The sequence below is a fragment of the Rattus norvegicus genome, chromosome 4, assembly GCF_021556685.1.
Source record: "Rattus norvegicus strain SHRSP/BbbUtx chromosome 4, alternate assembly SHRSP_T2T, whole genome shotgun sequence".
Lineage (NCBI taxonomy): Eukaryota > Metazoa > Chordata > Mammalia > Rodentia > Muridae > Rattus > Rattus norvegicus.
Window position 1 is genome coordinate 79,867,354 of NC_141537.1, and position 17,692 is coordinate 79,885,045.

At 44.5% G+C, this 17,692-nt stretch overlaps 1 protein-coding gene across 1 annotated transcript; it reads left to right on the forward strand.

Annotated features, from left to right (window-relative positions):
• Positions 1 to 9,301: 9,301 nt before the first annotated feature.
• Positions 9,302 to 16,505, forward strand: Npy (neuropeptide Y). The gene is made up of 4 exons (NM_012614.2): positions 9,302 to 9,397; positions 10,190 to 10,377; positions 14,470 to 14,550; positions 16,304 to 16,505. The coding sequence occupies exons 1-4, from the start codon at positions 9,395 to 9,397 to the stop codon at positions 16,326 to 16,328; spliced, it is 297 nt and encodes a 98-aa protein (NP_036746.1). The 5' UTR covers positions 9,302 to 9,394; the 3' UTR covers positions 16,329 to 16,505.
• Positions 16,506 to 17,692: the final 1,187 nt, after the last annotated feature.

A 17,692-nucleotide genomic window follows, 5' to 3' on the forward strand; every position in this document is an offset into this window, starting at 1 on the left:
TCCTCCCCTCTCCCTTTCCTGCTTACCTTTCCTTCATCACGCATTGTACCGTGGTGTGCTCGCCATGTTTACGCCCACGGGCGCGGCTTCCTCTTCGCTGTCTAGGTGGGTGTGCTCCGTCCTACCTGTGAATCACAGCCCGTGGGTCTGAGCAGCCACTTCAACTAAGGGCTCTTGGTTTGAATTCCTGCCCCTCCCTTATTAGATGAATTTGGAGAACACTTAGAGTCTCTCTGGGTTTCTGATACCCTTTCAATAGAACGAGGATAATGGCCTCTATCCAGGGCTATTGTCAGAGGCAGACAAGTTCAAGTACGATGCTTTATGCACCACGGCCTCAGTAAGTTGGTATCTTTCCCACATGTGCCACCCACAATGCCATTCACAGATTTTGTAAGTAGGCAGAGAGATGTCTATAGTCAGCATTCGCCGTAGCTAGCCACATGATGTCTCACAAACATTATTGCTTTAAGACAATGTCTACTCCCGGTGACCTAAACATTGCTTTCATAAAACACTGTTGATAAAGACGGTCTAGGAAACACTGAGCTCCTACTAAGTGCCCTGCAGCTCCCCCACCCCTACATGCCTGCACCCCTGTCGATGTACTGTGTTCCCTACAGTGGGGGTGTCATTGGCACGTGAGGCTGAGTGATCAGAGCTCTAGAAGGTTGAAGCCTCAGCTAGAGACATTATCTTGCTGAGACCGGGTCGGGTCCACAAATGATAATTTTCAAACTGGAAGGTCCGTTCCTCACCACCTTAGGTTCTGATAAGGCTATCCCAAAGAACTGAACAGATGCCCTCCTGGACAGACAGACCGACAGACAGGCTGATGAGGAAATGAGAGCCTTTCTTGGGAGCAAATCCAGCTTCAGGCTTTTCCCGAGGTTACAGCTGAAGAGGACCTGCCTCATGAAATACAAAAAGTAAATTTTTTTCCCAAGTTACATCCCCAATTTGTTAAAAACAAAAACAAAAACAAACATTTTTTGAAATCACAAAATGATTTAAAAATGACTCTAATAAAATAATTTAAAATCTTTATTGACAGGATGATGTGGCTTTTCCTTTTAATTTCATTCTGTTGACACGTCTAGTTACGCTTATAAGTTTACAGATTCTAAGCCACTTGTATTCTTGACATAAATGTCACAGGTCAATAAAGACTATTTTATTATATTCCAAATACATTTGGAATTTGGCCATTGTATTCCTAATGGCCATTTGATACACCATTGGACTTTGCTCGTTGCTTTTACAAATACCTTTCCACGTATTTCACGAGGGATGCTGACATGTGGCTTCCTGTCATGTGGTGTCTTTGCTGGATTTTGATCTCACAATCTTTCTGGCATTGTAAAATATGTTGTGAAGTTTTCATGCTCCTTCTCTCTTCTCATGAAGATGGTGGGGAGGGTCACTGGTAAAGACCTGTGGACATGGGGAACGTGTACAAAGAGGGTTTTGTTATCGCTTCCAACTTCACTAGACATGCAACTATCCAGGCTTTTCCAGGCCTGTGTGCTAGTTTTGCTGTTTTAAAGACATTTCTCTGTATTACCATGCTTGTCGTCACGCGCTTGGGGGGAGACTTTGAGGACAGTTCACACCCGAGCATGCTGCTGTCCTCTAATGCTCAGAACTTACATTCTGTCCTCACTATATATGTGAATTATGACACATGGACAGACTGTGTAAGTATTGGTAGTACTGTTCCTACCGGTGAGCAATATTGGCTTTTTCATGCACGCAGACACAAGCACAAAACCAAAGTAAACTCTACTCCAAAAGCTGCTGTTGGTGGTAGCCAATGGCCACCCTTGTATTCTTGCTATAATAGAAAAAAAATAAAAACTTTAAAAATACGTTTAAAGTGTGTGTGTGTGTCTAGTTATATATGTGTCTATCCCTGTGTGTATCTATCTGTGTGTGTCTCTAGTTATATGTGTGTCTATCTGTCCCTGTGTGTATCTCTCTCTCTCTCTCTCTCTCTCTCTCTCTCTCTCTCTCTCTCTGTGTGTGTGTGTGTGTGTGTGTGTGTGTGTGTGTGGTGTGTCTCCATGGGCTACTGAGATGAAGACATAGCAAGGTGCTTTGTATGGAAGTTAGAGGATAACTTTGTAAAGTTGTGTGTGTGTGTGTGTGTGTGTGTGTGTGTGTGAGTATGTGTGTCCGTGGGTGCAATGAGCACATGGCAAGAGCTCTGTATGGAGGTGAGAGGACAACTCTGTGAAGTCAGGTCTGTCCTTCCTCTCTTGCCTGGGTTCCAGGCTTGACCTCAGACAGGCAGGTTTACTGAGCCACCCCCACACTACCACCCCTCCCCTGAATACTTCTTACACACAGTCTTCATTTGGATGGCCCCTCTCAGCAAGAGCTGACTTCATCACCTAACCCGACGAAGAGTCTTATTGACTGAATTAATTCTGTGAATGACTCAGTTAAAACCCATAAAAACCAGGATGCTGGATGCATCTGTACAGAGACCCTCCACTCACTACAAACGATATACGATATTGGTGTATCTGAAGGAGGCCTCAGACTCCTGAGGGTGGCCTACCAACCCTGCAGGAAGAACTTATGCAGGTTAGAGACTGTAGGGCGGAGCCTTGGCAAAGCCTGGAGTTTGATGACATTGTCAGTTATTGACTGCTGAGTTCACTGTGTAGCCTGGCTTGTCTTCCAGCTTCTTATTTTTGTGAGATCGTGAATCTTCTTTAGGACCTTGGATGGTAGATCTCAGATTTCCCATCAAGTATATGTGACACTTGCCGAGAAAAGCAACCTTTGAGAGGTGATGTCCAGCAATGGCAATGGACATCCTTCTCAGGCTGGAGGCCCTGTGACCCTGCTGGCCCTTTCCTGCTGGAGATTTCAACTGAGCTTCCTCCCTCAGACCTCTGAGGATGGTGCTTCAGATCCCCCTTGACCATTTTAGTTTTAAGGACCTGAGCTGTGTAAAGGAACAACACCTCAGAGAGCCCTACAGTTTCCTTCCCAAGACTCAAGGGAACAAGCCTAGTGGGGGTAAATTTCATTCAAACCATTAGCCCCTCCCCCATGACTCTGCTTTTGGCCACAGCTTTGATCCAGAGCCAGAGTCTGTTCTGGTGGCTTCAAGATGAAAAAGTTTACTGAAGGGTAGACTCTTTAGGAAGGAGAGAAAAGAAGCCTGGTTTAGGATGAGTTTCCAGAGGACTCCCCAAGGAGTTATGAGCATAGCTGCTTTCCCCCTTAGACCCTGAGGGCTCTGGAATCTTCTTCAGGGCTATCTGCTCCATAGCACATGATCCCTGGCTCTCTTAGGCCTGACAGAGGGGGCCTCAGTCTGATGTTCCCCACCTGACTTAGTCCTTTTGTGACTCAGAGTTGTTGAACCCCATTTTAATCCATAGGAATATGGGGAATGGGCATCTAGGTGTTCAAATTCAAGGTTGAATTGAGTCTCAAGCAGCTTGACCTGCTAGAAGTCACATACAAACTAACTGGAGGCAAGGCTGGGAAACCAAGAGTCACCTACCAACCCTTGTGGTCCAATCCCCAGGAGGCTGAACTCCTGCAGTAGGCCTGCAGGGACATAAATCCTCAAATTCCAAGGCAGTACCTAGAATAGAAATAATGTATCCTCTCCACGGAGATTGGATGTTCACTAGTTCAACCCTATGAGAAGTGAATACAAAATTCTCCGATGTCTTCAGGAGACTCACTTGAGGCAGGTCACTGTGTGGCACATCAGCTGTCCAATCCACACAGGCAAACCAGTGGTTCCTGCTGTAGAAAGCCCACCTCCCATGCCGCAGACTGCATCAGTTGTTCCCACAATCCTACTTCATCCCAATAAAGCAAATATTCTGCCATTGTATGACCAGAAGCATGGGACTTGAGCTAAAAATAAAATGAAACTGGCCAGAAGAACACAGAGTCTGTCTGAGGATCCGCATTCGGTGCTCTCTCAGAGGCATCCTTTCCTGCCTGTGCAGGCGACACAGAGGAGAGAACTGCAGCGATTGCCAAAATACTTCCAGATTTCATATATATTTTTCCCATAATTATCTGATATTTTAGATAAATTTGGGGATAATTTTGGTTCCAATGGTCCTCATAATCGTTCCAATTCTCTAATACCTGAGTATTAGACACTGCTAAGAAGACAAAGTAAGAGAAATGCTGTCAGCCAGTGGCTTCAATAGAGCAGAGTCCTGGGAAAGGACTTGCAGGATCCAGAAGCTTCCCTGTTCCCTCGTCTAGCCAGGTGAGTGAAGTAAGGTAGAATGGCCCAGAGAAAGGAGAAAGGAAGAAGCCAGAAGCTTCCTAACCAAGGAGTGTGCCCCCTGAGTACAACAGGCCTAAGTTAATTCTTACATGTATAAAGAAATGAGCCCAGATAGCATGAAAGGAACATAGAAAAATCAGAACTGGATGCACATGCTTTTTGAAAAGTAATCTGAAAATAGCGAAATAGAAGGAACAGGCAAAGAAATTGAGAGTTGGGAGTTTAAGTTGCTTGCAACTAAGAATGCCTTTGGCTGAACATAGCTGGAATCCAGTCGACAGAGGCTTACAATGTATATGTACTTATTATAGATATCACCTACTAAATGACACAGTTATAACTATATTAACTGCATCATTATTTACTGGCCTTCTATAGTGCCTAGTCTTTTAAAGTCTTTTGAGGCAAACACTTCAAAGGAAATATTTATATGGAGTGTGGTGGTTTCAGTGAGTGTGGACCCATAGGTTCATACATTTGATACTTGGTCCCTAGTTGGTGGAGCTATCTGGGAAGGATTAGGAACCTTGTCGGAGTAACTGTGTATAATTTTGCTATGAGAAAATAACTCTCAAATTATCTAAAAACATCATATTAGACTGTTAAATTGTGACTCTGTATCTTTCTCAAAATTTGCTTAACTTTGATAAAATAAATACGTATTATCTTTTAACTCATGTTGAACTCCCAATCCTCCTGCCTTCGGTCTGCTTAGTGTTGGGATTACAGGTATGGGCAGCCCTGGCAGATTATTTAAAACTCATACAAGACAATGATTTATCGTCAATGTCCTTGCAAAGTTAGTTACTACATAAGCAAATAACAAGCTGGGGTCTAAGAGAAGATGAATCGGTTTTTAAAGTTGAATTATCCTCTTTGTCCCTTGGACTGTATGGATGGCATATAATACTGCTATATTAGGCTTTGACGAAAATGTGTGTTTCTTGGATGAGGGAAGCAAGAGGCACAGGTATCTCCCACCACCTGGAGTTTGTTGTCCATTATTCTGACAGCTTACCCGTCTCTATGTCTCATCGTCTCGTCTCTGGCTCATCCTTCATGGTCCTTTGAGGACCTTCAGACCTTTGAAATCCTAACAAACTTTGACTAATGGATGGATGGATGGATAGATAGATAGATAGATAGACAGACAGACAGACAGACAGACAGACAGACAGATGTGACAGTGACTCCCAGTTTTATTTTACCTACTAAGAGACAGGTATCCCTCTATGTTTGTATGTATGGAGCTTGCAATTACAAAATGTTAAAGACAGGAAATGGTTTAGAAGCAGCACACATGTGTGCACGGGAATAGAGTTACAGCTGTGAGACAATCTTTAAAAAAATGTTTACAGTACTGTGGGCCCAACAGTGAGAGTGAGGAAGCAGAAGCTATAGTGGGAAGGCCATGCTCAGAAACAATGACAACAGTAGACAAAAATAAGTAAAACACCTCTTAGAACATAGGCATCTTCTCTGAGCATAGTGATCTCCTGGCAATGAAAACACGAGGCATGTCATGTAATGGTACCAGAGAACTGACTGGAGCCCGCCAGAGCTGAGGAAGTCAGGCAGCCTTGGGAAGTGGGGTTGGGCCTGGAGAGCCCTGCAGTGAGAATGTCTGGGGGATCTGCAGTTTCTCCAGACAAAACTTAGTTGAGTGCTAAATAAATCCTACTTTCAAAGAAGCCACTCAAGGTAAGACAAAGAGCCACCCAGGGGTGTGGGTAAGGAGGGTTCAAAGTTCACAAGGGCTGGGAGTAGCCCAATGGCTGATAGGAAACCTGTCCCCCTCAGCTGTCAGTTATCAGTTAAAGCAAGAATGATCTTACTTTGAAAGTAGAAAAAAATTAACTCTAGACAGATGCCAGCTTGGTGTCCCCTAACAAAACTGAAGTGCAAGGTGCAGCTGCATAAAACTAGCGGTTCCACCCTTCCAGAGCAAAGCTCAAGCATTTACAGGGACACAAAAAAGTCCGAGGGACAATAAGGTAAGATCAGGTAAGCTCCATAGTGTCTGACGTCCCACCAAAGATTCTGAGGCATACAGAGAAGTGGGAAAATGCAGGTCATCATGTGGGGGCGGGGCGGGGAGGGCAATCCAAATACAGCAATTGTGTGAATGATAGAAGTTATTGATTATGCATATCAGGCTGGACATGACAGCACATGGCTGCAGTCCTAAGACTTGGGAGACCGAAACAGTTATTGGGAGTCGAAGATCAACTTAGACCGCATGTGGAGAACCCACTTCAAAATGTCAAAATAATAGTAATAATAACGATGTGTTAAAAATCCAGAATAGAACAACATACACATGCACACACACACACACACACATACACACACATACACACACATACACACACACACACACATACACACACACACCTTTGAATCTTCTACCTGTAAACCCCCCTTTCACTCAAACCCACTAGGAATATTGCTATTATTAGAATCACTATTCTTACACCATCCTTCAAGATTCAGACAGTCCAAGTACATGTTTCAGAGTCACCCAGAAAAAAAAATCCAGAATAGAGAGTTGCCGTGATGGGTATTAAAGAGACCCATATTGAAATTCTAAAGATGAAAGGTACATTGTCTAAAGTGCAAAAATCAAAGAATATAATTGACAAGGATCACATATTAGAAGAGGAAAAAAATGAAGTAACTAAAGATGTAGCAATAGAACTGGCCAAAATAGAAAGAAGAAAAAAATAAAAGAACAAATTAAAATAGACCGGCAGTGACCTGTGGGACAGAGCTCACGTCAGTTGATGACTTAATGTTTGTTTCCCTAGGAGAAGTGATGGCTTACATCAACACAGTGACTTATCAATCAATGCCCTTGCAGAGTTAGTCACAGCACAGGCTGGAAAGAACCTGGGGTCCAGGAGAAGCTGACTGGGTTCTTGAAGTTGAGGGGCGTCTTAGAATGGAAATGTGTCAACAGTACAGTATGTGCTGTTGACATTTGGGTGAGACTCAGCTTAAGGGTGTTGGATTAAAAAAAAATGAAAGCAGAGATGAGAAGCTATTGAGGAGCTGGGCTAGAAATGCTAACAACTCATGTGTCTGGAAACAGACCCATGGAGGACAGGGAGGAGCAGGGAGGAGCAGGGAGGAGCAGGAGAGCACTGTCAGAGGGATGTCACAAAGTCCAGGGGTGATGAACCTATATTCTTTATGGCTTCGTGAATGTGGATGTGTATCCGAGGGAATTTTTCAAACATTTGAAACTTCATAGTGTATTTTATTGAGAGTTAAGGAAAGCTATTACAATAAATAACCATGCATATAAATAAAAAGCCAATGAAGAGAGCTAGCAGCAGCTAGGAGACCGGTGCGGTGCTTTGAATGACATTTGGTTTTGTTTGTTAGAGGAGGGTTGCTTCTATGAGCTGCCAATGGTTACAGGAAACTGCGGAAGGGAGGGGTTAATTGATGGAGTGGTATCGGAGAATGACAGCATGTTAAGAGCCCAAGGCCAGATTTGACAAGGAGAAGAACAGGGTATAAGTGACATTCTGGGCACGCCCTCCCTTGACTTCATTTTCCAAATGCTGAAGGGAAAAGTTCTTGTTCTCAAGCACCAACATTATAAAGTAAGTTAATCAGATTCCCAGAGTCCCTTGCTCAAAAGTGGCACCCCTACCCCTACCCCCTCCGTGTACTTTCTCCCAGATTCTGTGACGCCTGCTGGACCCAGGTTTTGACCGATGTTACTCCCTGATTCACTACAACAGGAAGATTACTTTATTGAACAGCAGTGTGTGCCTTCCTCCTTACCAGAGCGCTCTTGTTAGATGCCTTTCTCTTAGCAAAGGTTCTCAGGAGGGCACAAGAGAAACTCTGACAGCTCAGTGTTTGTGGCCTGGTGCAGGTTTCTGACATAGGGAGAGTGCAGTCTTCCAGCTGCGAGGGATGGGATATTGGTGTTCAGGATTATCATTTGATCACATAGTGTCTCATATTCATTCTCTCTCTCTCTCTCTCTCTCTCTCTCTCTCTCTCTCTCTCTCACTAAAAGTTAATTCATCCCTATTTAAACAATGCACAAAGTGACACTTGAATGAAATCATTTATTTTAGCTTTGAAATAACGCTTTAAAACAAACTTTAGCTTTAAAATAAACTCCACTTTAGCAACATACCATTTTACCTAGATTCAAACTTCCAGAGGCATTAACTCAAGCGTACCTTGTAAAAATCCCCATCTGGTAAACATAATTTCAATATCGTTCATATTTATTCAACAGGTTTAACGCGAGGAGCACAGTGGCGTTGGTCTTTTAATCTGCTCCATTTCAATCTAAAAGCAAGTGTTCATTCGGGCGTTAGCCGAGAACACTCGGGACTTCACAAAGCTTACAGATAGGGGCTCGAATCGCTGCCACTTTCCGCTGTAGATACAGAAGCCTCCTGGACCGCCGGCTCCCCGTGGCAGCCTTAGGGAGTTTCTGGCTGAGGCCGAGCCTGGCTAGCAGCGTTGGGGAGTGTGCTTGGGGAAGGGTCCACCTTTGGTGGGGGAGACCAGTAGGTCCAGTAGGTCCAGTAGGTCTAAGAAAGCCGCTGGGGACCTTGCGGTCCGGGACACCTGCTCCGGGAGCGGGAAAAACCTTGCTCGACTGCTTCCCTCCCAGCGCTCGCAGTTGTCCCAGAGATGCTCCCCAAGTACCGTGTCTGGTCCCTACAGACCCGCGCGCAGACAGCAGGCAATTCCCGCGACAGGCAATCTAAGCGGTCCCTGCTTTATCTTTCTCTCTGGCAGCGGGACTCGACGGGGAGAAGTAAAGAGGGATCTGGGGGATGCTCACTCTTGGATGTTCCCTTCTCCTCTCAGAGCGGGCTGCCTGGAATTGGGGTGTGGGTGGCTCCAGACGCCGCCACTCGAGCGGCTGTGGCTCCAGCCTCCTCCCCCGCTGCTGGGGGCGGGAAGTGGCTGTGGGAGTCACCCGGGCGTGACTGCCCCCGAGGCCCCTCCTGCCGCGACAAGGGCGCTCCATAAAAGCCCGTTGGCGACCCGCTCTACGCATCCCACCGGTGGAGCTCATTCCTCGCAGAGGCGCCCAGAGCAGAGCACCCGCTGCGCAGAGACCACAGCCCGCCCGCCATGGTGAGTGCCAGGACCAACTGGGACAGCGGTGCGGGCCCCTAGACTCCCTTGAACTTGCCCTGCAGCCGGTCCCCTGAGCTTGTTCTGCCAACTTGACACCCAGCTCTTTGGGGCAGCTAAATTTCACTTGCTGGACTCTGGTTCGACCCTCCACCTGTCCTTCTCCGGAGCCCTCCTATCTAGGCGCTCCACCTCCACGCCGGTTATCTTTTGAAGGAAGGGAGAAGAACGTGGGGACACCTATCCCTGGGCAGCGGTGGGGTTTTGTTTGTTTGTTTGTTTAGTTGGTTACAACCAGGAATCCAGATTGCATGCGTGGTCCTAGAGGGAGATTCCCCCAAAGTATTTTCCCTGGCATGGGGAGCCCCGTGCCCAGTCACCTCCAAGATCTGAACTGAGCCTCTGGGTATCTGACTGTCACAGGATCTGTAGCCACACAGATCATAAGCGACTCAGAAGAAAAGTTTCTCCTCCGAGGGTGATTTAGGAACAAGAGGAGAAAAGTGGTCTTTCTTTAAAATAGAGGGCAGAACTTACAATTCTATTCTAAAAGGGGGCCCTCTGCTTCTCACTAGGAGCGTTGGAGGGAAATTTCATGAACAATGGGGCGGAGCAGAGGGGCCAGGTCCGGGCAAGTGGTTCTCTAAGGCTCTGGAAGTGGAGCCTGCCCAATCTGGGCTTTTTTTCCTAGGGTCTGGGATGGGAATAGATGAGGGTCTAGAGTGGTAGCTGGAATCGGGACAAAGGCGAGCATTCTCTGCATCTCCAAGTCTGAGCCTTCTGTATCCACAGATGCTAGGTAACAAACGAATGGGGCTGTGTGGACTGACCCTCGCTCTATCCCTGCTCGTGTGTTTGGGCATTCTGGCTGAGGGGTACCCCTCCAAGCCGGACAATCCGGGCGAGGACGCGCCAGCAGAGGACATGGCCAGATACTACTCCGCTCTGCGACACTACATCAATCTCATCACCAGACAGAGGTGGGTGTATCCGCGGCTGGTATCTCGAGCCCCAAAAAACTGCGGTTCTGGGAATCTTGGACGCCAGAGACCATTTCTTTCTCCTTGTTCTGTCCCAGAATAGGACAGGATCCGGCATATATTCAGCTCCAGATAAATATGTGAGATGGGTACACACGCCACAAACTGGATACATTGTCTTTGTCACTAGACTTTCTCTCCAACCCCCGAAACTGAGATTCAGTACCTCTGGGCTGTGTCTGTCTCCCACCCACCTTTCCTGCCTCTTTTGCTTACATCAGTTGGGGACTTACCCAGCACCCTCCTTGGGAAAAGGCAGCATCAGGAGCAGGGGTGCAACAGTGTAAAGGTGTAACCTAATCTAGAGTAAACAACCACCCCCAAAGAAAACCAACGAGACAGTCCAGCTGTCAGAGAGTGGATAGACCTTCCAGCCTGCCCAGGGCAAAGGGAGTGGCAGCATTTAGGGAAATAAATAAATAAATGAGAGAGAGAGAGAGAGAGAGAGAGAGAGAGAGAGAGAGAGAGAGAGAGAGAGAGAGAGAGAGAGAGAAAGAGAGAGAGAGAGAACGAACGAACCATGGGTTTCTTCTGAACTATCTCAGCCCTACACTTGAAAATTGCTAGATGGTCTTAAAAAGCTGACTTCTCTCATTTTATAGCAATTGCGTTCTGAAAAGAAAGCGTCCCATGAAGAAGAAACAAAACAAAGCAAAGCCTTTCCACTAAGGACTCTGGTGGATACAGACAGCTCCACTGGCTGGGGCCTGAGAGACAGACGGGGATCTGTATTTTTAATGTCCAGAAAGTGGAAGAGAGGTGCCTTGCCTTTCCTCTCAGCATTAAAATCAAACAGAAAAAAAAATCAAATCCAAGCTATTTTACAAACAATATGGGACTTAGTTTGCAAAGTCAGTGCATTTTAGTTCTAAATCATTTAACAACACATTTCAATTACCGAGAACCTTGAAGGATCATATAGGCAAACTCTTTGAAAGCATTAATGTTCTTTACTTAGCAAGTTTCAATTATGCATAGTAAATTACCAGAGAGAGGTTAAACTGCTCACCACCCAGGGGATGGTTGGATGGGACATAAAAGGGAGGTTGTGCTTCTGAAACAGTTTCGTACTTTTAATTTCACCAGAAAAGTATGTGGCATCCTGAAAGCCCTCTGGGGAAAACAACCCCAATGTATACAGAACCACTTAAGTAATACAGGCTCATAATCTTTTGAAATCTGACCATTTTCACTAGCAGAAAGCAATTGCGTTTTTGAGCCTAATAAATTTCCAGAAAATCGATGACGTCAGTTTTTTTGCTCCATACAACTCAAAAAAAATTTACACAAATGAAATGATAGCATCTCTCAGGATTTATGCATGTATTTTATGTATATGAGCATTCTGTCTTAATGCAAACCAGAAGAGGGAATCAGATCCCATTACAGATGATTGTGAGCCACCATGCGATTGTGGGGAATTGAACTCAGGACCTCTGGTGGTTAAGCCAGTGCTCTTAACCACTGAGCCATCTTTCCAGCCACAACACCATGGCTTTTATTGTTGTTTGATTGTCTTTTTTGTTTGTTTGTTTGTTTTTGATTGGCTCGTTGGTTGTTGTTTTGTTTTTTAGATACAACAGATAGGACTCATTCTTTTTGCAAAGACTGCTGCTATATATGGCTTTGCCACAGTGTATACAGTGATGCCATTTCACATTTCTCTAGTCATCTCATTCAGTCTTTTCCTCCAAACTTTGAAGTGAATTTAATCGTCTCCATTCTGCAGATCACAAAGCTAAGGACATTTCAAGAAAGCTTTCTTAGGGTTATGGAACTGGAACCCTCTACTGAGTTCCCTTGTACGGGGCCACATCATTAAAATCCAATGTAACATCCACCATCTTTGAGGGAAAAAAACAGGGGAAGGGGGTTGCATGTCCTAGGAAGAAAATCTGGTTCAATGGAAACGAACCTGTGTCATCTTGGTAAAAGCTCTCTTTAGAAAACATTAGAAGCCCCATTGTACACTTGCTGACTTCCCACCAAAGGTTCACTCGAAGAAATCCAGGCCTTTGAAAATTACCGTGTCATTTGTGACGGTTTAATCTGTAATTCTCCTTCCTTCCTCCTGCCAGTCCTATTTGTAGCCGTCCTCCTGTTGCTGTGTGTGCTGCTGATTTGTTGCTTCTGCAGTCCAGATCACTCATTCTAGTCAATGGCTCTTGTTTGTGTGGTTCCTTAGAACAGGGTTCTCAGGTGGGGGTGATTTTTACTCCCTAGGACATAGGGCTCTGTTGGGGGGAGACTTGTTGGCACAACCAGAAGTGAGTGCTACTGGTATACGCTGTTAGACATCCCAGGATGCTCAGTCCAGCTTCCCACTCCACACCCCTTCCCCAGCAAAGAGTCATCTTCCCTCAAGTGTTCCTACTGAAGAGGTCGAGAAGCAGCAACCCTGGATTACTGTTTCTCCGTCCTGGCTTTGTGTCACAGTCACATGGAGAATTTTAAAGTGGAATGTCCCTGCCTCCACCCTTGCCAATTAAATGAGTCCCTCTAAGGTAGAATCTGGGCTCTCTAGTCTCCTTCAAGGCACCCATGGTGAGTTTAATGTGAAGCCAGGTCTGAGAATCTTTGCCTTGGAGACTGGTCTTTAGATGGTTGCCTGTTACAGAGAAGGATAATCTAGAGTTAGAGAAAGAGCCCTGAGCCCAACCACCATTTGGATAAGTCCATGAATGTGCAGAAACTGTCACAATACTGGGAGATTTTTGACCAAAAAATGGTGGTAACCAGTTGCCAGTCTTTTTAACTCTCTGAAGCATGATAAAGGTGAATGAATTCAGGTTGTTTGCCCGAAGTGTGAAGATTAACAAAATCAACTGAAGAACAGGTTAACCAAGAGCAGGCCACTAGCTCTAGTCTAATCTTGCAGAAAATCTTATATGAGAGTTGGGTGGTGAGGACGAGAATTGTTTACTTTTGCTCCCCTTGAGTCCAGCACAGGAGCAATGAGAAATCTCACCAATGCATCTGGATTTAGTTCTGCTGGGTTGGCACTCAGAACATCTGTCAGCTTTGTCCAGCTGTTCTACCTACTTGTTAATCCATCCAGACCAGGCCAAGTTTTCACTTGGAAATGAAGTGGCTGCCGGTGCCCCATGCCTTTCCTGAGAATGGGGAAAATCATATCATTTGCTATCAACTTGTCAACCCCCTTAGTGTTCTGAAGCAGTTAGTCTATTTTATCTTTACAGAGGAATGCAACCTCAGGTCCATATATTGTTCTTACCATATCCTACTATTACTGTTGGTCAGTAGGACTTGGTCATGCCTCAGAGAAAGCATTAGTGCATCCAACAGAGAGGAGAGAGTGCAAGATCCAGGGTATGTAGGGATCTGTGAGGAGGGCAGTGATGACAGGGATGTTAGTGTGGGTGCATTCAGGCAGCAGCTTCCTTTGGGCATCACTGATGACCTGAGTTCAATCCAGGAACCCAAAGAAGAAACAAAGGACCAACTTTGACTTCCAACAGCTGAGGAAGGGGTATGTGGGAGGGTTGGTAGGGAGAAATAGAAAGGGGTTAAATGAAGTGATTATAATATAATCTCAAAAATAAAATATTTATAAAGTACTTCAGAAAAATTTAAATTGTATCTGTGTGTGTGTGTGTGTGTGTGTGTGTGTGTGTGAGAGAGAGAGAGAGAGAGAGAGAGAGAGAGAGAGAGAGAGAGAGAGATGTATGGATACCCACACTTGCATATGGAAGTCAGAGGATGGTTTTTCCAGAGTTGATCTCTCTCCTCTTTGGGTTCTGCAGATTGAACTCAGGTCATTGGGCTTGCATGGCCAGCACTCTCACCCTCTGGGCCGCCTCACCTGGTTGTATGTATATATGTATGCGTATGTGTATATGCATATGTGGTCATGATAAAGTTGCTATGACATATGTGTCACACTCTGAGAATACTTATTAGCTCATGAACAGCTGGGAATAACATTTGAGTTTTGTGGGATACGCTCCCTTTTTCTCCTATGGTTACTCCAAGCTTACTTTATAAAACCTTGATTTTACTTTCTTGTTTCAGATATGGCAAGAGATCCAGCCCTGAGACACTGATTTCAGATCTCTTAATGAGAGAAAGCACAGAAAATGCCCCCAGAACAAGGTATGGCCAAGCTAGGGATGGAGATGTTGCTACAGAGCTTAAGGTGCCAGGCAAGGAGATCTAGGGGAGTCTGTGTGAACATTAGGATAGCAGCATCCGGGAAAGAGGGGTTAGGGTAGACACAGGGGATGGAGAAGTATACATGAAAGACCTTGCATTTCATGCATTCACAGCAAATCTCAACTTTCAAGGCATATTGTTTTCTAATACATATTATTTGGTGTCACTTTTTTAAAATGGCTGACTTCTAGCTCAGAAATTATATTCTATAGAATGCCATGCCTTATTAGAAGTAAGGAAGTATAGAGCAAGCCCCCAACTCTATGTTGAAATGACCAATCATCCATTTGGGCTGGGCAATTTAGTTTTTGTACACTAGGTGGCATTCTCAAATGTCCTAGAGCCCGTAGACCTCATGCGTTTGACTCTGCCTTTCCTGGCTTTATCCAAAACTAAAGATAAGTCAGGCGTTCCTGGCTACCTTTTGGTGTATTTTAGGTCAATATACTGATCTATTTTATTCAATGAATCATTGTTGGGTAATGTATTACCCTTAGGTGTTTATCTATAGTCTGCAAACTTTCTTGGAGTATAGATTGGTCTTGAGACAGATATCTGCCCAGATCTAAGGGCTCATCATTGGGCTAAGCAGGTGCCTTCTGGTCAGGGAAGGAATAATGCTGAAAGAGGCTATCTACCTCACTTTCTTAACCCCTAACCTCATTTGCTGACCTTGAGTCCAGCTCACATGCCGTATCACACCAAGATGTCAGCACACCAGTCCTATTGCTGTCCTATCCCTAGTAGTTAGCTGGCTAGCTTTCTGAGATCCAGAACTCTACACCATCAAAAACCATGTTCCCCAGAAGAGGTCACTAGCACACTTATTCAGTGAGTATGACTGGAGAGTGACAGGAGGTTCATGGAGGTTCCCCCTGGTGACCTCATGGGTGACAACAGGACCAGCCCCTCCAGATAGTTTCTCTGAGGGAAGCGAATAAAGTACAATGCTTCTGTCCCTGGAGGCATCAACTTAGAGTTAACCAGTGAGTGCTAGGGAATGGTGGGAAATTATAAGCATTGTTTTTGATGCTAAACAATAAGCATCCTTCTGTGTCTCATTGATATGCATGGGATATTTGCCACAGCAAAAGTTTAGGCTAGGCTATGTATACTTAGGATTTGGAAGTGATGATCCAGACCTACTTAGAACTCTACTGCCTGCTTTGTTTTGTAGCCTGAAATAACACAGTTAGTGCAGGAAATAAAGTTAATTGCTCCCTGACTGACAGACTCAATCATGCGCAATTAGAAGGAGACAAAAGTTGATAGCCTTGGAGTTGCATGTGAGTGCTGCTTTATTAAAAGGGGCTCTTTATAGTCTAATAAATAGCATCTCACTGCATAAAAGGCTTGCTGGGAAACAACAGAGCATATTCAGAGTTGAATAACACTAACTTCTTGTTATAGTTTCATGTGATTCCTGTGGTTTTGATCTTCAGAAGTACTTTGGAGTCCCTTAGCTCCTTTGATATGTACAGAGGCTTCTAAGTACTCCCTTAGAGACTGCAGTTCCCATGGGCAAAAGCTGATGAACTGGGTCTTCATTGTGCTGCTGTTCTCCGTAGCCTCTCATTCAGAGTGCCAACAGGAGGCTTCACAATAGCTTCTGATTATCTTGTAGCTCAGGGTGGAGAGTCTCACTCTTGTAAGACCCCGGGAGCTCCCATGTTTTGCCTCTTGTGTTTTACAGGCTTGAAGACCCTTCCATGTGGTGATGGGAAATGAAACTTGCTCTCCTGACTTTTCCTAGTTTCCCCCCACATCTCATCTCATCCTGTGAAACCAGTCTGCCTGTCCCACCAATGCATGCCACCACCAGGCTGGATTCCGACCCATTTCCCTTGTTGTCGTTGTATATATGTGTGTTTAAATAAAGTATCATGCATTCAAAATTGTGTTCTCTGTGAATAATCTGCTATCACAATAGAAAGGATTAGGTTAGCCCTTAAATTATAATCAGCCTCAAGTAACAAACTCAGTTTGTTTCACCAACATTAAGCAATGGTCATGAAGAGTAAATAAATAATTATGCTGCCCTTGGAAGAATTTATCTCTTAGAACTTTGTGCAAAATGTCTCATGTCCATCTATCTACTATAGCAGGCATGAGTGGATGACTGAACACCTGGTGTGACTACTATAAATGGCTTTACATTTCATGTAATTTAAATTCATTTTACTAGCCATGTTTGCTGGTGGCTACCACATCCTGTCACCTAAAGTCTATGCATGAATTGAGGTCACTTTTTGAATATAAGTCAGGATCATACCAGGCAGGATGATCACCTCACACAACAGGGATGTGTTAAATAGATAAAAAATTGCCATTCAACTTCCTTCTTCAAACACTGGCTTGCATGGACTTAGTGTAAAATTAATGCAATGGGATTCAATTCATTTTCTTTTTCTTTCTTTCTTTCCTTCATTGGTTCTTTCTTTCCTCCTCCTCTTCCTCCTCCTCTTCCTCCTCCTCCTCTTCTTCCTCCTCCTCCTCTTCCTCCTCCTCCTCTTCTTCTTCCTCCTCCTCTTCTTCTTCTTCTTCTTATTTTTATTTTGAGGCAGGGTTTCTTTGTATGGTTCTAGCTGTCCTGGTACTCATTCTATAAACCAGGCTGGCCTCAAAACCCGAACACAGGCAAATGCAAAAAACAAAACAAAACCAAACGAACAAAATAAACCTTGGGCTTTTAGGAGATTTTTTGTCATTTTACTAATATCATAGAAAGTATTTATAAAGACTAAATTAGCCACAGTGTCCCTAGGCAACACAGGGTGTTTTATAGGATCCCTGCCCATTGGTCTTTCACTAACTGGAGTATTTGACACATGACTGCTATGCCCCTGTGAATATTCTAGCACCAAATATTTTTTGTACATAAATATTTTTCTGGTTTCTCCAGCCAGTGAAGCCAGTGATGCTATTGACAAGTCTCCTTGATGGACACAAGTTCCCTTGAAGAAAATGGTTCTGTAATTTCCAAAACATCCCCATCATTTTTCTTTGTTCCTTTAAATACTGATATACAAGGAAGGTGGGTTTTTTTCTTAAACCTTTAAAGGTTGACTAAGTCACGATTTAC

Excerpts from the sequence above, each read along its gene's own strand:
- Npy (NM_012614.2), top strand. Across the intron at positions 10,378-14,469 it reads AATCTCATCACCAGACAGAG|ATATGGCAAGAGATCCAGCC; the intron begins GTGGGTGTATCC and ends TTCTTGTTTCAG. Across the intron at positions 14,551-16,303 it reads GAAAATGCCCCCAGAACAAG|GCTTGAAGACCCTTCCATGT; the intron begins GTATGGCCAAGC and ends TGTGTTTTACAG.